General features: G+C 32.9%; 1 protein-coding gene and 3 long non-coding RNA genes across 5 annotated transcripts; 3 read left to right on the forward strand and 1 right to left on the reverse strand.

The window, feature by feature from the left end:
* Positions 1 to 5,149: 5,149 nt before the first annotated feature.
* Positions 5,150 to 6,520, forward strand: LOC148268589 (uncharacterized). The gene is made up of 2 exons (XR_015818075.1): positions 5,150 to 5,958; positions 6,052 to 6,520. It is a non-coding gene; the product is annotated as an uncharacterized LOC148268589 (long non-coding RNA).
* A 6,031-nt stretch (positions 6,521 to 12,551) lies between these two features.
* Positions 12,552 to 14,926, forward strand: LOC148268590 (uncharacterized). Of its 2 annotated transcripts, none has more exons than XR_015818074.1 (4): positions 12,552 to 12,979; positions 13,364 to 13,434; positions 13,665 to 13,761; positions 14,144 to 14,493. It is a non-coding gene; the product is annotated as an uncharacterized LOC148268590 (long non-coding RNA). The 2 variants fall into 2 exon arrangements; XR_015818073.1 differs by lacking the exon at positions 14,144 to 14,493 and adding an exon at positions 14,727 to 14,926 and having other exon boundaries at positions 12,554 to 12,979.
* Positions 14,927 to 21,873: 6,947 nt separating this feature from the next.
* LOC110811691 (trans-resveratrol di-O-methyltransferase-like) lies at positions 21,874 to 23,272 on the reverse strand. The gene is made up of 2 exons (XM_022038255.2): positions 22,458 to 23,272; positions 21,874 to 22,358 (listed from the first exon to the last, which is right to left on the reverse strand). Exons 1-2 carry the CDS (start codon positions 23,241 to 23,243, stop codon positions 22,053 to 22,055), a joined length of 1,092 nt encoding a protein of 363 aa, XP_021893947.1. The 5' UTR covers positions 23,244 to 23,272; the 3' UTR covers positions 21,874 to 22,052.
* A 1,059-nt stretch (positions 23,273 to 24,331) lies between these two features.
* On the forward strand, positions 24,332 to 25,468 carry LOC110811683 (uncharacterized). The gene is made up of 2 exons (XR_002539184.2): positions 24,332 to 25,145; positions 25,216 to 25,468. It is a non-coding gene; the product is annotated as an uncharacterized LOC110811683 (long non-coding RNA).
* The last annotated feature ends 1,594 nt before the right edge of the window (positions 25,469 to 27,062 follow it).

Raw genomic sequence — 27,062 nt, forward strand, 5'->3', positions numbered from 1 at the left:
CTCTCTATATATAGTGGTAGATGTGAACCTACCATATTGATTTTTTTTTTAATTTTCTAATCAACATATAAGGTGTTATTAACAATTTTTAAACATTAATAGATATCCAAGTGACTAATTCATGATTTACAATTAAATAAACACTTTAGTTATACATTTGTCCAAAGGTTAAACTTTCTTAGTATAGATTAAACTAAACATCTACCAAATAGCAACATATATTCTTTAATTTTTAAAGTTACAATTTCACAAAAGTAATAATAATAGTGGCACTAACGATAGTGACTAGATATAGCAATAATCGAAAAACAGAAGTCACATCAATGTCGATGATAATTTTTCACATCAATATCGATGATAATTTTAACATACAATACATGAATTGTCTCTTTTTGAACAATATTATGGGAAAGAAAAAAAAATTAAAATAAATATTGACAAATATAACTACAAAAATGTTACCATTACTTATGAACACATGATAAATTCCATAGCATGAAGTAGTTCTAGAATCCAAGACACCAATTTGTATTATTTGTTTCGTGTTTTCTTTAATAAAAAAAAAAATACCATCTTTATAGAGATCAAGAAATACCCATTACTCAAAGGTTAAATGTTTGTTTGGAGTGATTTATAAAACACTTAGGGTATTGAATGTGTTATCCTTTAGAATTCTTTGTTTGATCTTGTTTAAAGAGAAAAGTAAACATAAATATATTAGTTACTTTTATTTTTCTGGTGAACCAAAAAAAAAAGTAATTATATACTGAATATTAAATTAAGATATAATAACTTGTCAATAATTTCTTCTAGTACTTTGATAAATATATTTAAAATTTTCACTTTATAATTATTGACATCTCAAGTAAAAAAAATATTTAGTTGAATAATTAATGCATAATTTAAAAATATTTTAGAACCTAGATAATTTTGCTATATTGATGTGCCTAAACTAGTAATATGCTAAGTTCTTATCGCTTAAATTAGAAAAATTGATAGTTTTGCTCGTGGTGATTATGATCATATTATTACACCTAGCCTCATTAGAAGTAGTAATAACTAGATTATGGGATTTATATTCAACTTGAATATTTCCAAATTGGTGGTGGCTAAAGTTCTAGAGGTATTTGAGGATTTCAAGTTTGCATGACGTAAAGGTATCAAAATTTTTATTATTGAGGTTGATTTTTTTTATATATTAAGTAATTTTTTTACTAACATGACAGAGATTTCTTTTTTTCTACATCTGAAGAGGTTTAACTCGTGGTACTTCTTACCGGACAGGGTATGGAGACAGCCCGATTCACCCTCATACATACGGGGTATTGAGGGATGGTATTTTGGGGCTAATACCAGACGGGATATTGGGACGGTCGGTTGGTTGACAATATTGGATATTGATTCACGTGTAGTGGAACATTCCTATGGGTCACCAGAAGATACCAGTAGACAAATAAAAAAGAAAATTGTTGTTCTATCTCACTTGAATATGAGATTTCAATGTTATTTGATTTATTGTTTTTATAGGTCGATCTTAGAAATCTCGCAACGGTAAATATTTTCAATAAAAAGTTTTCTTTATGATAAATGAATTTACTTAAATCAAGAGCTTCATTGGTTGTTTTTATGATTTTTACGAACCTTCAGTTTCTATATCGATGAGTAGTGTGATATTCTTATTAGACTAGTGTAGCTCAACCTTTCATTAACTATTTCATATCAAAAGAATCAAGACGCAGATCTTGATTAACAAGAGGGTTGTGAATAGTTCACCAGCCGAACTCCCTTCAAAAGCTAGAGAATGTCGTCTTAGAATGCCAAACATATTATTTTTTATTTATTTCTTTGATTTTTATTTGTTCTTTTAGAATGGACATTCTCTAAGCCCTATTAGGCATTTTACATTATGTAAGGAATGTAAACTCTAACTCTATTATTTTGTTTTCGCATTTAATAATGACTTTATTTTCTTTTAAATTCTGGACCTTTACATCTATATTTTGAGAAATAGTTTATGTTTATGTCAGTATATATTTTATATATATCTTGAGGATATTTTTTATTTATTCTATGAAATATGTGGCGTATATCTAATGGGTATTTTATGAATACTTTGGAGATATTTTTTATTTATCTTAGGGAATATGCGATATATATCCTGAATATCTTTGAGTTTTTATTTATCCTAGGGATATTTTTTTATTTTTTGTTTATTGGAGATATACTCTACTAATTGATCATAGTAGAAAACGTTTTTACCGGTCTTACCTGTAAATGTAAGCACACTGCCGAACTACATTAAATTATATGTTATTCTTTTGTTTTGTTTTATATTTGTTGTGATTGTATGTCATTTCAGAATTAATTTCTCCAACAGTTGATATCTTAATTTTTTTATTTTCTAATTTTTTTAAAAAAATTTAAGAATTTGAGTACGCTGAAATTTTTTTTTCTGACACAGAAAAAAAGTCAGTGGTAAAGATGATGACGAGATATATTATACCACCTTTGACCAACAAAAAGTGAAACTAAAACAAATTGTGATAATTAAAACACTTAGGGTATTGAATGTGTTGTCATTTAGAATCCTTTGTTAGCTCTTCTTTAAAGAGAAGTAAACACAAATATATTAGTTACTTTTATTTTCCTGGTGAACCAAAAAAAAAAGTAATTATATACTGAATTTTAAATTAAGATGCAGTAATTTGTTTTAAATTTTCGCTACTACTTTGATAAATATATTTAAAATTTTCACTTTATAATTATTGACATCTCAAGTAAACAAAATTTATTTACTTCAATAGTTAATGCATAATTTAAAAATATTTTAGAACCTAGATGATTTTGCTATATTGATGTGCCTAAGCTAATAATATGCTAAGTTACGATCGCTCAAATGAGAAAAAATTGATAGTTTTGCTCGTGGTGATTATGATCATATTATTACACCTAACCACATTAGAAGTAGTAATAACTAGGTTATGGGATTTATATTCAACTTGAATATTTCCAAATTGGTGGTGGCTAAAATTCTAGAGGTATTTGAGGATCTCAAGTTTGCATGGCGTAAAGGTATCAAAATTTTTATTATTGAGGTTGATTTTTTTATGTATTAAGTAATTTTTTTACTAATATGAAAGAAATTTCTTTTTTTCTACATCTGAAGAGGTTTAGCTCATGGTACTTCTTAACTTTAACTGGAAGATTCAGATCCTACGTATCTCTAGAGAAGAAAATTCATATACCAATTGTCTTGCATATTAAACTCACAAGTCCATTAGGAGTTATAGAGAATTAATTCATGCTTCTAATTATCTCCTTTTCTACAACTACTTAAATCACTATGACATTATTTAGGCACATCTCCCTTGTATGATGAGTTGTTTGATTTGTTCCCCCTTGGTGGCAAACAAAAGAAAAAGTAGAACATTGATTGCTTATCTCCCTATATTCTTATGTTTGTTTTTATTGTAAAAATTAATAGATAAAGTGTTATTTTTCTAACTTTATTCATATTTCAATTGACATGACATACCATTAAAATTAATTACTTCAATTAGATAGTTATATAAAATTACTAATTAAATACAATTAGAAGAGTATATATATCTTTTTTCAAAAAACGGACATATTACTTTTCGGAATAGTAATCGTAAATCAAATTTTCATATTAGCTAATATAATAATAATCATAAATTAATGTTGATATAGTTTGAATTTTGAAAATATTTATCTATATTTTGAGAAATAGTTCATGTTTATGTTAGTATATATTTTATATATAACTTAAAGATATTTTTTATTTATTCTATGAAATATGTGATGTATATTATAGTGGATATTTTATGAATATTTTGTAAAAATTTTTTTAATTATCATTAGAATTATGTGATATATATCTAGAATAGTTTTGTTTGATAAAAACTTTAATAATCTCTCTATATATAAGAGTAAATTTTATGTTTTTTTTTTTATTCTTACTTCATTATAATTATGTGTAATTTAGGAATTAATTTCTCTAACAGTTGACATCTTAATTATTTTTATTTTTCTATTTCTTTTAAAAATTTTAAGAATTTAAGTATGCTGAAATGTTTTTCTTACAGAAAAAAAAAAAAAAAAAAAGTTAGATGGCAAGGATGATGAATAGATATATCATACCAATTTTGACCAACTAAAAGTGAAACTAAAACAAATGATAATAATCATAACCATAGCTATGATAATGATGCATATATATATATATATAACACGTACATTATATGAATTCTTTTGGGCATAGTAGAAAATATTCAAATTGCTTATGACAACTATAAAAATGGGTGTCAGTCTTTATTGGCTAGTGAACATGTAAACAGTTTAATCCCTATAAATGTTCTTGATTTTCTTTGTTGGGTTTTGTCTTTGCTATTTGGGATTTTATGTGAGAGGATGATGCTTTTTCTTCCATTTTTAAAATATTATATATTAAAATTAAACAGTTATTCATAAATAATATAAATATTATTTTTTTATGAAAAACTAATTTAAATTAATATCTTAATTTTTACTTGGTACGTGTAAATAGATCCTAATATGATTTTTATCCTCAATTGATATAGTTAGTGTTTTGTAAATGGATTTGTACCCTCTTAGTGCCTTTGCTTAATGATACACTTTATACTTATTATTTAAAAAAAAAAAAAAAAAAATCTTCGTAGTAATTATTTGAATCCAAGTATTATAGTAGCCTAGTTTGTTGCCGCACTATAACCGTTTTAGTCCTACTACTAATAGTAATAGTCTAAATCTAATCATCCAAGTGAAAGTATTTTAAAAGTAATCCGAACGTTAGTTGTAATTGTAAAAATAATCCACTAATCTTAATATCATAGTCATATTCCTAGTAGTCCAATTCCTATTTGCATTACTAATCTTAATGCACAATAATGAATAGTGTTGTTCCCACGAAGAAAAGAACATAAATATTGTTCGTTCAACCATATTCATATTCATGATCTAATACCACGAATAAGACTTTCTTTAGAACAAAAAATATTAAACTAGAATGGATTTTAAATGAGTTCTTACGTTTAAAATAAATCAAAATACTCATTGAAATATTCTATTTAAAACAAATTTATTTAAGGTATGAAATGAAATTAGAATAGAAGAAATGAAAATTAAAACAAAGATAATTGGAATAAAAGCAATAATGTCGCAAGATTTAAATAAAACTAAAAGAAACTATCCATAATACTCATGTTGCGAAAATTTCTTCCAGTTGTCAGTGTTTAAAAATATCTCAAAAGATATCGATATATATGTATGGGCTAAAGTATAATTTTTTTTGGTCAAATAAAAGCTGCATTTTAAAAAATTTTCTGGACCAATACATAATTTGTGTGTGTGTGTAAATATATATATACATATGTGCCGAGATCTTTTTTATTCCGCCTTTCTGTCTGACTTGTTGAAAGAAAAAAGTGGGAGACGAGAAAAGAATTAATAAGCCAAAGGGTTTTTCAACTATTGTGGATTTTGAATTTCAAATTCGATTTTAGAGTACATAATACAACACCCCCACATAATATGTGCGTATGTATATATATATATACATATGTGCCGAGATCTTTTTTATTCCACCTTTTTTACTAGCTTGTTGAATGAAAAAAGTGGGAGATAAAAAGAGATATTTATACTCGTCTCGCGTCAATCTCGACCGTCCAATCACATTTAAAGAGAAATAAATATTGAATGTTCATCGCGATTTGATCTCAACCATCCGATCGCGTTTAAAGAGGAAATGAATATAAACTGTTCATCGCGTTTAATTACGATTATCCAATCACGTATGAGGAGGGAATGAATCCGGACCCTAGCCGTAAGCCTCCTACCGGAGAAGAAAAATCAATCACCGGAGAAAAGTGCCGACTGTCGACTATTACCGCGCCGGAACCACCTCCGACCGTAAAAAAGGTAAAGATTCTCCTATCTACTAAGAATTTGATTCTGAGCACCTCCATGGCCAAATTGGAGTAAAAGAAATGACGGGTGAGCCGAAAATTACAGGCAAAGCTAGGCGGTGCTGCCGCAAGCAAAACCTGCAACCGCCTCCGATGAGCCCCTTCCCATTTTCCTTTTCGTACGATTTTTTCACTGTTCTATTTTCTACAAGTTGACCGAAGAAATACGCCCAACCACACAAGTGAGCCGGCAAAGCTGCCGCATTGAAAAATTCTAGCATCGGTATGTTTCTATTTTTTTATATTTTTCGACTAACCGAGACCTCCAACGTGTTTTTTCATAGGAATTGATATATATCCTGAATATCTTTGAGTTTTTATTTATCCTAGGGATATTTTTTTATTTTTTGTTTATTGGAGATATACTCTATTAATTGATCATAGTAGAAAACGTTTTTACCGATCTTACCTGTAAATGTAAGCACACTGCCGAACTACATTAAATTATATGTTATTCTTTTGTTTTGTTTTATATTTGTTGTGATTGTATGTCATTTTGGAATTAATTTCTCCAACAGTTGATATCTTAATTTTTTTATTTTCTAATTTTTTTAAAAAAATTTAAGAATTTGAGTACGCTGAAATTTCTTTTTCTGACACAGAAAAAAAGTCAGTGGTAAAGATGATGACGAGATATATTATACCACCTTTGACCAACAAAAAGTGAAACTAAAACAAATTGTGATAATCAAAACACTTAGGGTATTGAATGTGTTGTCATTTAGAATCCTTCGTTAGCTCTTCTTTAAAGAGAAGTAAATACAAATATATTAGTTACTTTTATTTTCCTGGTGAACCAAAAAAAAAAGTAATTATATACTGAATTTTAAATTAAGATGCAGTAATTTGTTTTAAATTTTCGCTACTACTTTGATAAATATATTTAAAATTTTCACTTTATAATTATTGACATCTCAAGTAAACAAAATTTATTTACTTCAATAGTTAATGCATAATTTAAAAATATTTTAGAACCTAGATGATTTTGCTATATTGATGTGCCTAAGCTAATAATATGCTAAGTTACGATCGCTCAAATGAGAAAAAATTGATAGTTTTGCTCGTGGTGATTATGATCATATTATTACACCTAACCACATTAGAAGTAGTAATAACTAGGTTATGGGATTTATATTCAACTTGAATATTTCCAAATTGGTGGTGGCTAAAATTCTAGAGGTATTTGAGGATCTCAAGTTTGCATTGCGTAAAGGTATCAAAATTTTTATTATTGAGGTTGATTTTTTTATGTATTAAGCAATTTTTTACTAATATGAAAGAGATTTCTTTTTTTCTACATCTGAAGAGGTTTAGCTCATGGTACTTCTTAACTTTAACTGGAAGATTCAGATCTCCCATATCTCTAGAGAAGAAAATTCATATACCAATTGTCTTGCATATTAAACTCACAAGTCCATTAGGAGTTATAGAGAATTAATTCATGCTTCTAATTATCTCCTTTTCTACAACTACTTAAATCACTATGACATTATTTAGGCACATCTCCCTTGTATGATGAGTTGTTTGATTTGTTCCCCCTTGGTGGCAAACAAAAGAAAAAGTAGAACATTGATTGCTTATCTCCCTATATTCTTATGTTTGTTTTTATTGTAAAAATTAATAGATAAAGTGTTATTTTTTTAAAATTTATTCATATTTCAATTGACATGACATACCATTAAAATTAATTACTTCAATTAGATAGTTATATAAAATTACTAATTAAATACAATTAGAAGAGTATATATATCTTTTTTCAAAAAACGGACATATTACTTTTCGGAATAGTAATCGTAAATCAAATTTTCATATTAGCTAATATAATAATAATAATCATAAATTGATGTTGATATAGTTTGAATTTTGAAGATATTTATCTATATTTTGAGAAATAGTTCATGTTTATGTTGGTATATATTTTATATATATCTTGAAAATAATTTTTATTTATTCTATGAAAGATGTGATGTATATTATAGTGGATATTTTATGAATATTTTGTAGATATTTTTTTAATTATCATTAGAATTATGTGATATATATCTAGAATAGTTTTGTTTGATAAAAACTTTAATAAGCTCTCTATATATAAGAGTAAATTTTATGTTTTTTTTTTATTCTTACTTCATTATAATTATGTGTAATTTAGGAATTAATTTCTCTAACAGTTGACATCTTAATTATTTTTATTTTTCTATTTCTTTTAAAAATTTTAAGAATTTAAGTATGCTGAAATGTTTTTCTTACAGAAAAAAAAAAAAAAAAAGTTAGATGGCAAGGATGATGAATAGATATATCATACCAATTTTGACCAACTAAAAGTGAAACTAAAACAAATGATAATAATCATAACCATAGCTATGATAATGATGCATATATATATATATATATATATATATATATATATATATATATAACACGTACATTATATGAATTCTTTTGGGCATAGTAGAAAATATTCAAATTGCTTATGACAACTATAAAAATGGGTGTCAGTCTTTATTGGCTAGTGAACATGTAAACAGTTAATCCCTATATATGTTCTTGATTTTCTTTGTTGGGTTTTGTCTTTGCTATTTGGGATTTTATGTGAGAGGATGATGCTTTTTCTTCCATTTTTAAAATATTATATATTAAAATTAAACAGTTATTCATAAATAATATAAATATTATTTTTTTATGAAAAACTAATTTAAATTAATATCTTAATTTTTACTTGGTACGTGTAAATAGATCCTAATATGATTTTTATCCTCAATTGATATAGTTAGTGTTTTGTAAATGGATTTGTACCCTCTTAGTGCCTTTGCTTAATGATACACTTTATACTTATTATTTAAAAAAAAAAAAAAAAATCTTCGTAGTAATTATTTGAATCCAAGTATTATAGTAGCCTAGTTTGTTGCCGCACTATAACCGTTTTAGTCCTACTACTAATAGTAATACTCTAAATCTAATCATCCAAGTGAAAGTATTTTAAAAGTAATCCGAACGTCAGTTGTAATTGTAAAAATAATCCACTAATCTTAATATCATAGTCATATTCCTAAGAGTCCAATTCTTATTTGCATTACTAATCTTAATGCACAATAATGAATAGTGTTGTTCCCACGGAGAAAAGAACATAAATATTGTTCGTTCAACCATATTCATATTCATGATCTAATACCACGAATAAGACTTTCTTTAGAACAAAAAATATTAAACTAGAATGGATTTTAAATGAGTTCTTACGTTTAAAATAAATCAAAATACTCATTGAAATATTCTATTTAAAACAAATTTATTTAAGGTATGAAATGAAATTAGAATAGAAGAAATGAAAATTAAAACAAAGATAATTGGAATAAAAGCAATAATGTCGCAAGATTTAAATAAAACTAAAAGAAACTATCCATAATACTCATGTTGCGAAAATTTCTTCCAGTTGTCAGTGTTTAAAAATATCTCAAAAGATATCGATATATATGTATGGGCTAAAGTATAATTTTTTTTGGTCAAATAAAAGCTGCATTTTAAAAAAATTTCTGCACCAATACATAATTTGTGTGTGTGTGTAAATATATATATACATATGTGCCGAGATCTTTTTTATTCCGCCTTTCTGTCTGACTTGTTGAAAGAAAAAAGTGGGAGACGAGAAAAGAATTAATAAGCCAAAGGGTTTTTCAACTATTGTGGATTTTGATTTTCAAATTCGATTTTAGAGTACATAATACAACACCCCCACATAATATGTGCGTATGTATATATATATATATATATATACATACATATGTGCCGAGATCTTTTTTATTCCACCTTTTTTACTAGCTTGTTGAATGAAAAAAGTGGGAGACAAAAAGAGATATTTATACTCGTCTCGCGTTAATCTCGACCGTCCGATCACATTTAAAGAGAAAATAAATATGGAATGTTCATCGCGATTTGATCTCAACCGTCCGATCGCGTTTAAAGAGGAAATGAATCTGAACCGTTCATCGCGTTTAATTACGATTATCCAATCACGTCTGAGGAGGGAATGAATCCGGACCCTAGCCGTAAGCCTCCTACCGGAGAAGAAAAATCAATCACCGAAGAAAAGAATCGACTGTCGACTGTTACTGCACCGGAACCACTTCCGACCGTAAAAAAAGGTAAAGATTCTCCTATCTACTAAGAATTTAATTCTGAGCACCCCAATGACCAAATTGAAATAAAAGAAATAACGGGTGAACCGAAAATTGCAGGCAAAGCTAGGTGGTGCTGCCGCAAGTAAAACCTGCAACCGCCTCCGATGAGCCTATTCCCATTTCCTGTTTCGTATGATTTTTCACCGTTCTATTTTCTACAGGTTGACCGAAGAAATACGCCCAACAACACAAGTGAGCCTGCAGAGCTACCGCACCGAAAAATTCTAGCATCCGTAGGTTTCTATTTTTTGATATTTTTCGGCTAACCGGGACCCCCAACATGTTTTCTCATAAGAATGGGTATAAAACCGGCCAAAACCAGCCAAAATTTACCGAAAAAGGCTAGACCGAGGGCCCTAGGGTTTGATGCAATTTTTATATCACCGTGATCACCATTCTTTTCTCTACAGGTTGATCAGAGCCGAATCCCCAAAACACGAACCTCACCGGAGAGCCGCTGCACCCGAGAGCACCGCCGCTGGTAAGCTTCGGTTTTTCGTAATTTTTTGGCCCCCCGAGGGCCCTAGGGTTGTTTTATCGCAAGGACCGATGCAAGTGTGGCCGAATTCGGCCAGAAACGACCGAAAACGGCCAAGCTGAGGCGAATCGCCGCCGCTTGCCGTCGCCGGAGCACGGCGGAGCTGCCGTGCTGGAATTGCGATATTGGCCAAAAAGAGGCCCTGGGCCTAATTTGGGATTTTTTGGAACACGTGCAGGTACCAGTAGTGCGTTTCAGTTCCCCGGGAAAAATTCAGGGAAAATTAGGGACAGCCTGTAGGCGCACTGTGAAGCCGTGTTCGGACCCCGAAACGAGTAAGGACCCCTCACCCTATTTCCTATCACGGTATTAAAGTTCAATAATGATAAAACGGTATTTCTTGAATCAACGAATGTGTAAAATTACCTAAGGTCGCTAATGGAGCCCGAGTCTAGTGTGTTTGTCGGTTAACTGTTAATTGGCCTATTTTACAGTTTCAAATGCAGTATGAGGTTTGATGTTTTCATTTTATAGTTTCGTGTGCATATTTTACTATTTTATTGATTATGGATTGAATGACTGAGATACTGATGCTGTATGTTGCCTGTTTGGCATAAATTACTATTTTGCTCGTTTGTTTGTGAATTGATGATGCTGACTGAGGAAAAAGAGAATGAAAGATTATGTAAATTGGTAGTTGTATAATGTGGTCAGCCTGACTAGATATCCTGGGAGATGGTGGACGGACCGGGTCCGTAGGGAACCCTACCGGGATTGTGGTCTCTCATACCGGACGGGGTATGAGACCTTATGTGTTTTGGAGCCCATACCGGACGGGGTATGGGGATGACCCGTTTCACCCTCATACCGGACGGGGTAATGGGTTTTATAGTTTTGGCGCCCATACCGGACGGGGTATGGGGACGGCCCTGGAATCAGATTATAAATGTTAATGGTTCACGTGTAGAGGGGACCCCCTATGGATCCCCAGGGATACTAATAGGCTGGTAAAAGAGAAAATCTGTTTTCTGATGATTGAAATGTAAAGGTATGATATATGTTATGTTATAAAGTGTCTATGATTTCATGATATTATAAGGTTATTGTTTTCATATGTTGTTTTCATGGATCTCACCGAGGTAAGTGGACAGTAAAGGTTTTTATGTTAATAAACGAGTTCGTTATAAATCATGCTCCATTGGTCATTTTTGTTTTCTACCCACCTTTACTTCCGTGGCGGTGAGATAGTGTGATGTCTTTATTGGGCTGGTGTAGCTCATCTCTTATTTAACCATTTCATATCAGAAAGACGTTGTTCCCGAGCCCGTTCCGCAGGAAGACGGCGAAGGGGACGCCTAAAGACTGTATAGTTATATTTATAGTTTTTATTTCGAGTATCTCTTTTAGTTAGTTTGTTCCTTAATGTTTATTCATGAATCTCCTAAGATTAATTAATGATTTATACTTAAACAATTTTTTGTAATGTCTTTGTTTGAACAATATTAAATGAATTATCTCTTACTGAAGTTAAAGTATTCAGCATTTGAGTAGAGACGAAAAAAATTTAAATTAAATATTGACAAATATAATTATAAAAATGTTATCAATGCTTATTGGCACATGTTAAGTTCTAGAGGATGAAGTAATTTTGGAATCTAAGGTACCAATTAAAGTATCTTATTCATATTTTTTAATACAATGTAATAATATTTATTTTTTATATTAAAAAGTTAGGGTATTGATTGTATTGTCCTTTAGAATTCTCTGTTAGCTTTTGTCTTATTGCTAACTAGAATCTAACGTGAAACATAAGCTACAATTGTGTGATGTAGTTGCTTACATTTTTATATATCAAAATTAAATAATTATACATTATTTAGACACATCTCATTGGAAACATTGAGTGCTTATTTCCCTAGATTTTTATTTTGGTTTTTATTGTAAAATTGATATTTTTCTATAAAAAAAATTAGGTGCTAAATTAATAACAGCCAGCATATATAAAATAAATATTATTTTCGACCGCCAAAAAAGATAAAAATTCTCCTACCTGCTTGGAATTCAATTCCGAGCACCCTTCACCCTTGTGGCCATATCGAAGCAAAACGAACGATAGGTGAACCAAAAACTACGGGCAAAGTCTGGCAGGGCGGCCGGGGCCCAAAACATGCAACCTCCTCCGATGAGCCCCTTCATGTTTTCTATTTTGTGCGATTTATCCATCATTGTGTTTACCGTTCTATTTTCTGCAGGTTGACCGAAAGAAGAATCCCAGCCATAAAGGAGAGCCCGCGGAGCTACCGCACCTGAAAACCCCACCACTGGTAGGTTTTGGTTTCCTGATTTTTTTGGGCCAACCAAGGATCCCTAATATAATATAATTTCGTTTCATTTTCTTACCGTATTATAAATTTTCTTTCCTACTTTTTGCCTTTTGCTTTGTTTTAGTTTTCTAGGATGATGACTAATATAAACATGCAATGCTTTTGGCCACATGGGAGATGATCCACTTATTTACTTATGGAATTAGTAAAATTTAAAGAACTTAAGGATTGTTTACTTTTCTTGTGGACTCCATTCATGATTTATTGTTTTGATGGTTTTACCTTTGAAAAACATGTAATGCTTTTTGCCTCCGATGAGGCCCTTCCCGACCTCCCTTCGATACAAATTTTATACCACTGTGATCACTGTTCTTTTCTCTACAGGTTCATCGGAGCCAAACATCAAAACGCGACTCACGCCGGAGGAGCCGCCGCACCTGAGAGCACCGCCGCCGGTAAGTTTCAATTTTTCGTGATTTTTTGGCCCACCGAGGGTTCTAGGGTTGTTTTATCGCAGGGACCGATGCAAGTGTGGCCGAATTTGGCCGAAAGCGGCCAAAAACGGCCAACCCGAGGTGAATCGCCGCCGATTGCGCCAGAGCACGGCGGAGCCACCGTACCGAAATTCCGATATTGGCCGAAAGGGGCCCTAGGTCTGATTTGGGATTTTTTGGGACACGTGCAGGTACTTGTAGTGCGTTTCAGTTTTCTAGGAAAAAATTCAAGAAAATTAGGGACAGCCTGTAGGCACACTGTAGAGTCGAATTCAGACCCCAAAACAGGTAAGGACCCCTCACCCTGTTTTCTATCACGGTATTAAAGCTAAATAAATAATTAAATTGTACTTTGTGACTTTATAGATGTATAATTGATTAAGGTTGTCAATGGAGCTCGAGTCTGATACAGTGTTGGTCTGTTATTGTTTGATCTAATTTCTAGTATTAAATGCAGCATGATGTTTGATGTAATTATGTTATGGTCTCGTATGCATAAATTATGGTTTCTTTTATTATGGTTTGTATTATGGTGAACCCGGTATTGTATTGTCTTATTTGGTGTCAATTACTGGTTTACATGTTGTATATGATTGGATGATTGAGATTAAGGAAAAAGGCAAAAAGGTTATGTGAATTGATAAGTGAAAAATGTGGACAACCTGACTAGATATCCTGAAAGATGGTGGACGAACCGGATCCGTAGGGAACCCTACCGGGAACGTGGTCTCTCATACCGGACGGGGTATGGAGACCTTATGTGTTTTGGCGCCCATACCGGACGGGGTATAGGGACGGCCCGTTTCACCCTCATACTGGACGGGGTATGGAGGTTTTTGGTTTTGGTGCCCATACCGGAAAGGGTATGGGGACGGCCCTGGAATCAGGTTGTAAATGTTAATGGTTCACGTGTAGAGGGGACCCCCTATGGATCCCCAGGGATACTAGTATGCTGGTAAAAGAGGAAATCTGTTTTCTGATGATTGAAATGTAAAGGTATGATATATGTTATGTTATAAAGTGTCTATGATTTCATGATATTATAAGGTTATTGTTTTCATATGTTGTTTTCATGGATCTCACCGAGGTAAGTGGACAGTAAAGGTTTTTATGTTAATAAACGAGTTCGTTATAAATCATGCTCCATTGGTCATTTTTGTTTTTTACCCACCTTTACTTCCGTGGCAGTGAGATAGTGTGATGTCTTTATTGGGCTGGTGTAGCTCATCTCTTATTTAACCATTTCATATCAGAAAAACGTTGTTCCCGAGCCCGTTCCGCAGGAAGACGGCGAAGGGGACGCCTAAAGACTGTATAGTTATATTTATAGTTTTTATTTCGAGTATCTCTTTTAGTTAGTTTGTTCCTTAATGTTTAAGTACGTTTTGGTTATTGTGTAAGGGATGTTAATCAAAATTTTTATTACGCTTCCACATTTGAGATTTTTAATACATATATTCCATTCAAATTTTCGAGACCGTTACAAAGTCATCTTTTGTACTTTTTTTCTTGTTTATTGCAAGTTTATATAGATTAGCTTTCCCTATATATAGAGGTATATCTAAACTTACCATATTGATTTTTTGTAATTTCTAGTGAATTTTTAAGCAGTTGTTAATAATTTGTAAATATTCATGAATCTCCTAAGATTAATTAATGATTTATACTTAAACATTTTTTTGTAATGTCTTTGTTTGAACAATATTAAATGAATTATCTCTCACTGAAGTTAAAGTATTCAGCATTTGAGTAGAGACGAAAAAAATTTAAATTAAATATTGACAAATATAATTATAAAAATGTTATCAGTGCTTATTGGCACATGTTAAGTTCTAGAGGATGAAGTAATTTTGGAATCTAAGGTACCAATTAAAGTATCTTATTCATATTTTTTTAATACAATGTAATAATATTTATTTTTTATATTAGTTAAAAACCGAACATTAAATCTTTACCTTTATAGAGGGGAAAAAGTATTACCTTACGAAATTGTTAAATTTTTATTTGAAGTGATTTATTAAAAAGTTAGGGTATTGATTGTATTGTCCTTTAGAATTCTTTGTTAGCTTTTGTCTTATTGCTAACTAGAATCTAACGTGAAACATAAGCTACAATTGTGTGATGTAGTTGCTTACATTTTTATATATCAAAATTAAATAATTATACATTATTTAGACACATCTCATTGGAAACATTGAGTGCTTATTTGCCTAGATTTTTATTTTGGTTTTTATTGTAAAATTGATATTTTTCTATTAAAAAAAAATTAGGTGCTAAATTAATAACAGCCAGCATATGTAAAATAAATATTTGTAGTTTTTTTTTTTAAAAAAATTTGCATTAATTTTTTTTTTTTTTTTGTATAAATATATATGTGTAACATATATAATATGTGTATAATATGAATTCTTTTGGGCATGGAAGAAAATATTCAAATTGCATATGACAACTATAAAAATGGCTGTCAGTGTTTATTGGCTAGAGGACATGTTAAAATTAAATCCCTAGATATGTTCTTGATTTTCTTTTCTGGCTTTTGTCTTTGCTATTTGGAATATAATGTGAGAGGATGATGCTTTTTCTTCCATTTTAAAAATATTATATATTAAAATTAAATAGTTATTCAAAACTATCACTAAATAATTATATATCATCATTATTTATTATATAAAATATTATTTTTTAATTAAAAACATATTTATTATATAAATATCTATTAGTGAATATTGCATGACTAAATTGATAGTGTGGCTTAAATGGTGGATGTGTAAATATATATATATTTTTTGTATTAGTTGAGCTCAAGGTTCCAAACCCAAGAGCAAAGGTAAGTCTCATCCTTATCCAATGCTTCCTCTCAAGACCAAGAGCAAATTTCTTCTTGAAAGTAAGAGTCTTATGACAAATAAAATGTTTGTAATGAAGTAATTAAGCATTAAAATCCTTAGAACAATGTGAGTAGTGAGTACTTATTTCTCTAAGCTTAAAATACTATTTGATGAACTGTTAAATTATAAATTGATCCCTACTTCTACTTGTGCTGACTTGAAGACTGTGGTTAAAAAATATCAACAACGTTATTGGGTGATGAAATTTTTTATAAGAGTAGATGAGTTCTCACGTGTTGACTACTAACTCATAATATAATTCCTTCTCCTCTCTTAACAAAATTAAATATTTACATTTAAAGCTTTTTTTGATAAGAAATTATATAAAATTTACGTTGAATTAATTTTATACGTATATAAAAAACTAAAAAGATAATAGCTTAATTTGGAGCATTTAAAAGTACATGTTGGTTAAAATTTAAGTCATTAACTTTAAAATAAAAGTTTTAAAATTTTTTGATCTTGAGTTTATTTGTTTTTTATATAAAAAATATTTCAGAAAGAAAAAAAATTATTTAGTTCTATAGTTAATGCATAATTTGAAAATATTTTAGAACCTAGATGATTTTGCTATATTGATGTGCCTAAACTAATAATATGCTAAGTTACCATTGCTCAAATTAGAAAAATTGATAGTTTTGCTCGTGGTGATTATGATCATATTATTGTAGCTAGCCTTATTTATAACACGCAAGCCTCATTTTTTATTCTGGTTCCTCGGGCATTCCCTTGCATAGTGCTGGGCACTGCCGCATATGCGATAGGTATTGCTGAGGCGGTAGCAGGGTCGGTCCCCGTGATCCCTGCCGCAGTGCTGACAGATCTTCCCACGTGCTGCCCCCGTAGCCTGAGGAGGGGCCTGGATGGCGGGTATGGGCCTCTTACTGGATTGGACAGGCGCAGTAGGTGCTGGCCTGCGGAGCGGGGCTGAGGGTCGGGAACTCCCCGCTAGCTGAGGATGGGTGTCGAAGCTCCTTTCTATGATCTGCGCCTTTGCTAGGACTGCTGAATATGTCTCGAGCTCCATTACCAGTAAGTGTTGTCTGATCTCCGGGCGGAGACCCCACTGGAATTTCCTGGCCTTTCGGCCCTCATCCATCAATGTCTCTGGGGCATATCGGCCCAGCTCCAGGAACTTACGGGCATACTCCGACACTGTCATGTTTCCCTGGACCAATTGAGCAAACTCCATTTCCTTCAAGTGTTGGATGTGTTTAGGGAGATACTCCGCGTGGAAGGCCGCTAAGAACTGCTCCCAAGTAGCTGGTGTGGGCAGGGTGGTCCGATTGAGCTCCCACCAGCGTACTGCTTCCCCTACCAGCATGTAGGAGGCAATGGCAGCCCTCTGCTCAGGAACTACTCCCAAGGTCTCGAAAGCTCTCTCGGTCTCTGCCAGCCAGTATTGGGCCTCTTCAAAAGAGGATCCCCCTGCAAAAGTAGAAGGGTTCAGTCTTCTGTACCTCTCTATGAAGCCGGGGTCGATCAAGGAAGGAGCGGGATCCCAGGGTAGAGGGACTGGGGCCGGCTGAGGGTGAACTGGGGGGCCCTGTGGTGGCACTTGCTGATGTGGTGGGGGTACTGGAATGTGCTGTGGCAGTGCCTGGTGGTACCATGGCTGTGGTACCGGGTCGTACCGTGACTGTGGTGCCGGGTGGTACTGTGGAGGAGCAGGCTCCTGCTGGGGTGGCTCGGGATCAGCCTGCTGTAGCAGGGGCTCAACCTACGATAGCGGAGGAGGTCCGGGTAACTCCTTTCTCTCCTCTCGCCTTTGCTGGGCAACTACGAGAGCTTCCACCATCTCAAATAGTCTGTCTAAATCCTCCCGAAGCGAATTATCTTGAGCCGCTCAGTTTAGTGGGGGCCTTCCTCTCCTCATTTCTGTATACCTGCATTCACAAGGAATGGTTGAGTAACGATCTATCGGTGAGTATTTCTCTAAGGCACTATTGTGTAATGGATGGGTCTGAGGAAATGCGGCTCTGATACCAACTGTAACGGCCCCGGAAATTTAAAATGAAATATGTGTATTAAAAAGGTCAAATGCGGAAGCGAAATAAAAATTTCGATTAACATCCCTTACACTAAAACCAAAAACGTGCTCAAAGTATAAAAGAACAAACTAACTAAAAAAGAAACTCGAAAGTAAAAGCTATAAATATAACTACGGAGTCTTTAGGCGTCTCCTTCGCCGTCTTCCTGCGGAACGGGCTCGGGAATAATGTCTTCCTGATCTGAAATGATTAAATAAGGAATGAGCTACACCAGCCCAGTAAAGAGATCACACTATCTCACCGTCACGGAGGTAAAGGTGGGTAGAAAACACAAAAAGACCAATGGAGCATAATTTACAACAAATTCTTTTATCAATAATAAAATCCTTTACTATCCACTTACCTCGGTGAAATTCATAAAATAATATACGAAAGCAATAACATTATCATCATCATGAAATCATATGAGCTGTATAACATAATACTTATCACACCTTTTGCAATTCAATCATTACACAACATATTTTTCTTCATTTACCAGCCTACTAGTATCCATGGGGATCCATAGGGGTCCAGCTACTCGTGAACCCTTAACACTTGTAATCAGATTCCAGGGCCGTCCCCATACCCCGTCTGGTATGGGCACCAAAACTATAAACCTCAATACCCCGTCCGGTATGAGGGTGAAACGGGCCGTCCCCATACCCTGTCCGGTATGGGCGCCAAAACACATAAGGTCTTCATACCCCGTCCGGTATGAGAGACCACAGTCCCGGTAGGGTTCCCTACGGACCCGGTCCGTCCACCATCTCCTAGGATATCTAGTCAGGCTGACCACATTATACAATTATCAATTTTCATAACCTTTCATCCCCCTTTTTCCTCAGTCAGCATCATCAAATTACACACAAACATGCAAACCGGTAGTTCACGCCAACAAGACAACACACAACATCGGGTTCTCAGTCATTCAGTCTATAATCAATAAAACAGTGATACATGCACACGAAACTATGAAATAAAAACATCAGACATCATACTGCATTTAAAACTGTAAAATAGAACAAATAACAACTGACCGACAAATACACCAGACTCGGGCTCCATTAGCAACCTCAAACAATTTCACACAGCTATTGATTCATGAAATACCATTTCATCATTTATTGCACTTTAATACCGTGATAGGAAATAGGGTGAGGAATTCTTACTTGTTTCGGGGTCCGAATACGGCTCTAAAGTGCGCCTACAGGCTGTCCCTAATTTTTCCTGAATTTTTTCCGAGGAATTGAAACGCACTACTGGTACCTGCACGTGTCCCAAAAATTCCAAATTAGACCCAGGGCCCCTTTCAGCCAATATCGCAATTTCGGCACGGCGGCTCCGCCGTGCTCCGATGACGGCGATTCACCTCGGGTTGGCCGTTTCTGGCCGAATTCGGCCACACTTGCATCGGTCTCTGCAATAAAACAACCTAGGGCCCTCGGGGGGCCAAAAAATTACGAAAAACCGAAGCTTACCGGCGGCGGTGCTCTCGGGTGCGGCGGCTCTCCGGTGAGGTTCGTGTTTTGGTGATTTAGCTCCAATCAACCTGTAGAGAAAAGAATGGTGATCACGGTGATATATAAATTGTATCAAACGGAGGCCGGGAAAGGCCTCATCGGAGGCAAAAACTGAGGAGGGACGCGGTGGCGCCGCTGGGTTTCGACCGTGTTTTTCGGCCGTTTGGCCAGGATTTTGACTCCGATTTGGCTACAGGAGAACTCATCATTGAAAAACGAGCCGGGGGTATAAAATTTACCTCGATCGGCAGTCGGAAAACTCCCCGGTGTGGCGGCGGGTGGCGGCGACCGGCTCCTCCGGCGTCTGGTTCGTCTTCTCCGGCGAGGGTAGGCGGCTAGGGTTTTTGTGGTCAGGTGTAGGAGTTTTATTTATAACCTTTTGCCTTTTGATCACAGCCGTCCATTTTGATTAAATCTGAGCCGTCCGTGCGCGTGCATCTGGACCGTCCGTGGGCTTGCATCTGGGCCGTCCGTGCGCACGCTTGATCTGGGTCGTCCGTGCTCGCGGGGACGCATCTGGACCGTCCGATCGCGCGCACGCGGATCGCCCACGTGGCCCGTTCCCGAGTCGACGTGGTCTTGCCACGCGACAGGTCCTGGTTGGCCAAGGCTGCTGACTGGGCCGCTGACGTGGCTGCTGGCGTGGCGCTGACGGAGCGTAATTTTTCTAAATTGCGTTTTGACCCCCGGTTTCTGATTTTCTTTTCAAAAATACCTCCAGAATCCTAATTTTCACCCCTTTTTCCCAAAATCAATTTCAATTAAATCCAAATAATATTTTTACCCAATTTTACAATTATTGTTGTTTTTATTTTTATTAACTTAAATTAAAATAAACTAAATAAATAAATAAATAAATAATAAAATTAATGATAATAACAATAAAATTCTAAAATTGTTGGGCGTTACACCTCACGTGTTGACTACTAACTCATAATATAATTCCTCCTCCTCTCTTAACAAAACTAAATATTTACATTTAAGACTTTTTTTGGTAAGAAATTATATAAAATTTACGTTGACTTAATTTTGTACGTATATAAGAAACTAAAAAGGTAATAGCTTAATTTGGAGCATTTAAAAGTACATGTTGATTAAAATTTAAGTCATTAACTTTAAAATAAAAGTTTTACTAGATATACCCTAATTTTCTCTACTACCATTTGTCTTATTGCTTTGTTTTAGTTTTTTATGATAAAGACTAATATAAACATGTAATGCTTTGAGCTACATGGGAGATCATACACTAATTTATTTATATAATTGGTAAAATTTAGAAAGACTTAAAATTTATTTACTTCTCTTGTGGACTACTTTCATGATTTATTCTTTTGATGGGTTTTACCTTTAAAAAATGTTAATGGATTACAATATACATATCTAATTTGAACAATCTCAAACTATCTCATAAGCTAGTTTAATTAAAAATATGTATATAAACAATTTCCTTGTATATTGTGTATTGTGAGTGGTTACTATATTAATTAAACATTAGATTGTTTTCAATTATTTGAAATCTATATATACATATATATATATATATGCTTTAAAATGTTGTCTCCCACTCCTTTTGTTTTTAAAAGATAAAAGAGTAGAATAATTGACCACACAAGGAAAAGGTAAAGATAACTAATTTTTTTGTATTAGAACCACAATATTACTCGAATAACCTCTTCTATAATATATATATATATATATATATATATCTATATACATACATATATATATGCATATGCTGCAAAATGTTGTCTCCCACTCCCTTTGTTTCTAAAAGTAACATAGTAGAGTAATTGACCCAAAAGGGAAAAGGTAAAGGTTATTTGTATTAGAATTACAGTATTACTCCAATAATCTTTTTTCGTAGTTTACAGTTATATATATATATATATATATATATATATACTTTCTTACTTAAACTTATTGGATGTAAAATATTGAACAAAATAAAAAATGCAAATGTTGCACAAATAACCACGTTAGCTTTCATGCTTGTCTTTCTTTTCAACCAATAATGAAAATATATATTACACGATCTAAACAAGCATATACGAAACAAATAACAACAATATATCTAAGAAAATAATTGGCTATACCAATATGTTTATTTAATATAAATACATATTGTAAGTAAATAGAAATTAAAGATAGAGTTCGATGATTGATCTTGTACCAAGTGCAGGAATAATCTTATAGTGATGGAATCCAGCATGAAAGAAGAGTGTAGCCCATTCTTCCTCAGTTCTTTGTTTTCCAGGGAGGTTGGCCATTATTACCATGTCAAATAAGAGTTGTGTTTCGATCAACTCTATATCTTCCTTTTCCTTCTCCATGACAATGTCTATTATTATCACCTTACCACTTCTTTTGTCACTTTTCATTATTGACTCTTTACAACGTTCAAGTATCTTTTCACAGTCTTTGTCATTCCAATTGTGTAATACCCACTACATGCATCAGTATACATATGTAGTTAGTGCAATAAACATGTATCTAAGTGGACTATCCATATTAAATAAAAAAATAATTAACATGCTATCACTTACTTTAAACATAATCCCATCGGCAGGAGGAATTGCTTCAAACATATCTCCCCCGAGATATGTCAAGTTATTGGTGGATTGCAAGCCATCAACTACTTGTGGAAGATCGAAAACGGTGAACTCTAAGTTTGGGAATTGCTGGGCCAAACCTCTAGTAAACTTGCCAGTGCCACCTCCAACATCGACCACTTTCTTTAACCCAGTGAAAACATCTTTACAATTATTTATTATAATTGTTGTCACTAAATGAGAATCACATGTCATAGCTTCATTAAACAAATTATTAAATCTAGGTTCACGGGCAGTATAGTTCCATAATGTGATCCCATGTGCTGTATAAAATGGAGTTGGATCATCATTTTGGAACCATGTGCTGAGATGGGGCCATGGGTTCATTAAGATAGGATCAACCATCGCAAACAAAAATGGTATATTACTGAAGGGATTGTTTTTGAGGAGCAATTGGGAAGAAGTGGTAAGAACATATCCTTCTTCTAGCTCATTTGGATTTATTTTTTCCTTCTTGAAGAAACCAGAGTTAACTAATATGCGCATTAGGCGATGAACACCATCTGCTTTTGAGGGGTTGATTGGTAGTGCGGAAATAATTTGTTGATCTGTAATGGGTTTCGCATAGTTGTGAATGATATCTAGTATACCTAATTCAACAGCGCACTTAAGACAAGCCGAGTGTATGAAACTAAAGATGTGATTCCACACATTGGCTTGAGCCTTTAGTAGCTCATTTCTATCTATATTCTTCCCATCGATAGAACTCATGTTTTGCATTCGTCTGTCTTTTGTAAGTTTGTATAGATTAACTTCCCCTATATATAGATGTAGATTTAAACCTGCCATATTGATTTTTTTTTTTCTAATTTTTTAGTCAATATATAAGTAGTTATTGATAATCTTTAAACATTCAGGGATCTCAAAAGATTAATTCATAATTATACAATTAAACAACACTTTAATGATACATTTGTTCAAATGTTAAAAAATTTGAGCAACCAAATGGCAACATATATTCTTCAATTTTTAATTTATATTTTAATTAAAGTAACAATAATGACTCGATATGCAATACCAATTTTGATCAATAAAAAAAAATATAAAAGTTACACCACCATCAATGGTGATGTAATTAGATATGTCACATGAGACGATGATGTAATTAGATATGTCACATGATTTGTCTTTTCTTGAACAATATTATATGAATTGTCTCTTAATGAAAGTTAAAGATACTCCACAATTGAGTGAAAAGAAAAATTTAAATTAAATATTGACAAATATAATTATAAAAGTGCTATTAGTGCTCACTTGGCCCATATTAAATTTGAGAGCATCTAGTTGTTGAAATAATTTTGGAACCAAGATACCAATTATATTATATATGTCATGTTTTTTAATATAACGTAATATATATTTATTCTTGTATTAATCAAGAATGAAATGTTTAATTTTTAACTTTATAGATGTAAATAAGTACTATCTGACTTAAAGGTTAAATGTTTATTTGGAGTGATTTATTAAAAACTTATGTTATTGATCGTGTTGTTAATCAGAATCCAATACAAAAAAAAATTTTCTGTGTTGATCAAAGTAAAAAATTAATTGCTCTGCTCGTGGTGATCCTGATCACGCTAGTACAGGTGGGTTGATTAGAAATAGTAATAGTAATTGGATTATTGGGTTTATGTGCAACTTAAACATTTTTAAACTGATATGGTTGAAGTTCTAGAGGTTTTTGAGGGGTTTAAGTTTGCATGTTGTAAAGATAACACAAAAATTTATTGTTGATGTTGATTTTTTATATGTTAAGTAACTTCTTATCCAAGATGATAGAGATCGATTTTCTTTCAAATCTTGTGAGATTCAGCTCATGATACTGTTTAATTTTGATTGGAACATTCACATCTGGCACATCCACAACTCAACAAGTCCATTAGGGATTGTACGGAATTAATTCATTCTTCGAATGATCTCATTTTACACCTTATCTTAGATTGTTACGATATTGTTTAGATACATCTTATTGGAAACTAATGTTCTTATGATGACTCGTTTATTTTTTTTTATAGTTAAAAATTAATATTATTTAGACACAATATAAATTTATATTGTTTTGTATAATTTATATTGTTTAAATTATATATAATTTTAAATAAAACATATAAGTATTAATTCCCGTGAAAGTTGTATAATTAATTATTGTAATTAAAAAATTTAATATTTTTTTGAAAAAGTAAATTCGCTAATTACAAGAATTAAACACTTAAGAACTATAATTAAAAGAAATAAATAAAGAGGTACCATTTTTGCAATTAAGAAAAAAATGCTTTGTAATTTTTAAACTGTACTTACTGCGCCGGCGTACGAAGAGCAGGCGTCGTCTTGTCCGACGAGCCCGATGTCCTCTCTCACAGCTTGCGGAGAGTCGGCCTTCGACTACTTCCCTGCTCCTCGGAAATCTTTTGGTTTTGGTTAAAAAAGATACAGTAAGGGGCGAAGATCAGACAATCTTACCAATTCCATTAAAGAGGGAGAGAACAGAGAGAAATGATCCTACCTGTAGTGAAGCTAGGAACTCTTTTTCTAAAAACCATATGCAAACCCATTGCTAATCGGCTCAAGAAATAGGCTGGATTTCACCCCAAGCGTCGCCAGCTGATCATTAACATCGCGCAGGTAACTTTCTTTTTCTTTTCGTCTTCGATTCATTTCGATAATCGTTTTTACCTTAACTTGGTTATGTTAGTGATAATGTTGAGCTGATTATCGACGCCACTTTATGCTCTGCTTGTATGCTTGTGTGTGCGAAATGGTGCCTGTCTGGATCTGCTGGTTTCTGCGTACCTTGTTTTGTGTTGGATAATAATTAAGTATTCATGCTTTCTTATTTATTAAACTGCGGAAGGAACCTGCCCTAGACTGTTGTTTAGTTTCAAATCAAGAATTGTTAATTTATTTCCAAACATTTTTTATACATCATTATAGAAATTCTCCCGTCATGTTTCTATATGTATAAAAAACTAACCGTGATAGTCCTCGTCACATCTTCAACTTACATAAGCATGTGCATGTTGTGACTGTTGTTTCTTCTTTAATGACCCACTTATCTGTTCTCCAGGCGCCAATGATATTAGTTAATTCGATTTATGAAATTTTGATTATGTATTCTGCAGTATTCTAACATTATCTATGTCATTAGCTTTTGTAAGGCTACACATTGAAGCACATTGTTATGACAAGTCTAAACTTCAATGAGGAATGGGATTTAGTAAACAAAAATATTGATATCACAACTTAGTGAGTTTACAACATAACATTGTCTTACTTTTAAAATCTTAAAATCCACTAAAAATTAGCATCCACGGAAGTTTGGCAGAGAAATAGTGGAAACTCTACCACTGAACTTAAACTTTTGAACACATTAGGCCATAACCTTTTGGAAACCCATAATAAATGACATGTACCACAGTTGAGATGGCCCTTTCTTATTTATTATAACTTGCTGGAATTAACAGAAGATATGCGGTGAGTATGACAGTCTCAGTAGAGATCCTACATGTTGAAATTGACAGCAAAAGCTAGAAAACATAAAAATTTTAGTCTGTTACCATGATGCTGTCAGCAGTACTTGTAATATCAGGTATCTTCATGCAAATCTATGCTGCTTCCCATTGCAATGTTTAATCCCTTCGGGGATCCGGTGACTGTATGACACCATTTTTCACTTGAGCACACAGTTAAGGGTCATCAGATTTATACTTAATTATGGTTGCCCCAGTTAATGGCTATTGAACCACAAGCATCTGTGGTAAACACTCAAGGTGTCAACTTTTCACCTTATTGTTCATCAAAGAAAGCCGGCCTAACTCCGGCATAGTTACTAGATAGTAGATATTACTATGTCTCCCAATATTGACCATGAAATGTGTGTATGTTGGAAATTACTATAATTATGGTCCTAAATATCCAATAAAAATTTGTGATAAAGTTTACATCTCTCAGAATCTTCATGATTACTTCACTCCTTAGCTAATTCCTGTGTATCCCTTTCTAGTTTTTTAGTAGAGTTGATAAAATGCATTTTACAATTATGAACTGACTATTTTAATTACACCGTCCATTTTGTTTCGGTATTATATCTCTCTGGGATTTGTTTTTCTGTGGGATGAGATGTTTCTTCTTCTCTATTGCATGGGTATCTTGTTGGTGTTGTTTTGTCTCTCTGTTTGTCCTGCTATATAATATTTTTTAAGGTTTTATTCTTTTAAAAGGGAAGAAGAAGTTTTTTGCCCTTTAAATTGTGATTTCAGTTCTCATAGTGGCTAATTTTTACTTATTTCTAAATAAAACTTAGTTGCTCCTTTATAATGATGGATCAGGCAAATCATCGTTTTACAACTAGAGTCTAAAGACGTATTTATTGCCTTGATACTGATGTAGCAATACGTCCTCTGAATGAGGAAAAAGCTATCTAAGCTGCTGCGGACTTGTGAGTTTAATATGCTAAGATAATTGGTATATGAATTTTCTTCTCTTAAGATATGCGAGATTTGAATATTTCAGTTAAAGTTAAGAAGTGTCACGATTAAACCT

The sequence above is a fragment of the Carica papaya genome, chromosome 3, assembly GCF_054855325.1.
Source record: "Carica papaya isolate Zhongbai chromosome 3, ASM5485532v1, whole genome shotgun sequence".
Taxonomy (NCBI): Eukaryota; Viridiplantae; Streptophyta; class Magnoliopsida; order Brassicales; family Caricaceae; genus Carica; species Carica papaya.

Excerpts from the sequence above, each read along its gene's own strand:
- LOC110811691 (XM_022038255.2), bottom strand. The coding sequence starts at position 23,243 with ATGCAAAACATGAGTTCTATCGATGGGAAGAATATAGATAGAAATGAG. Across the intron at positions 22,359-22,457 it reads CCGATGGGATTATGTTTAAA|TGGGTATTACACAATTGGAA; the intron begins GTAAGTGATAGC and ends TGATGCATGTAG.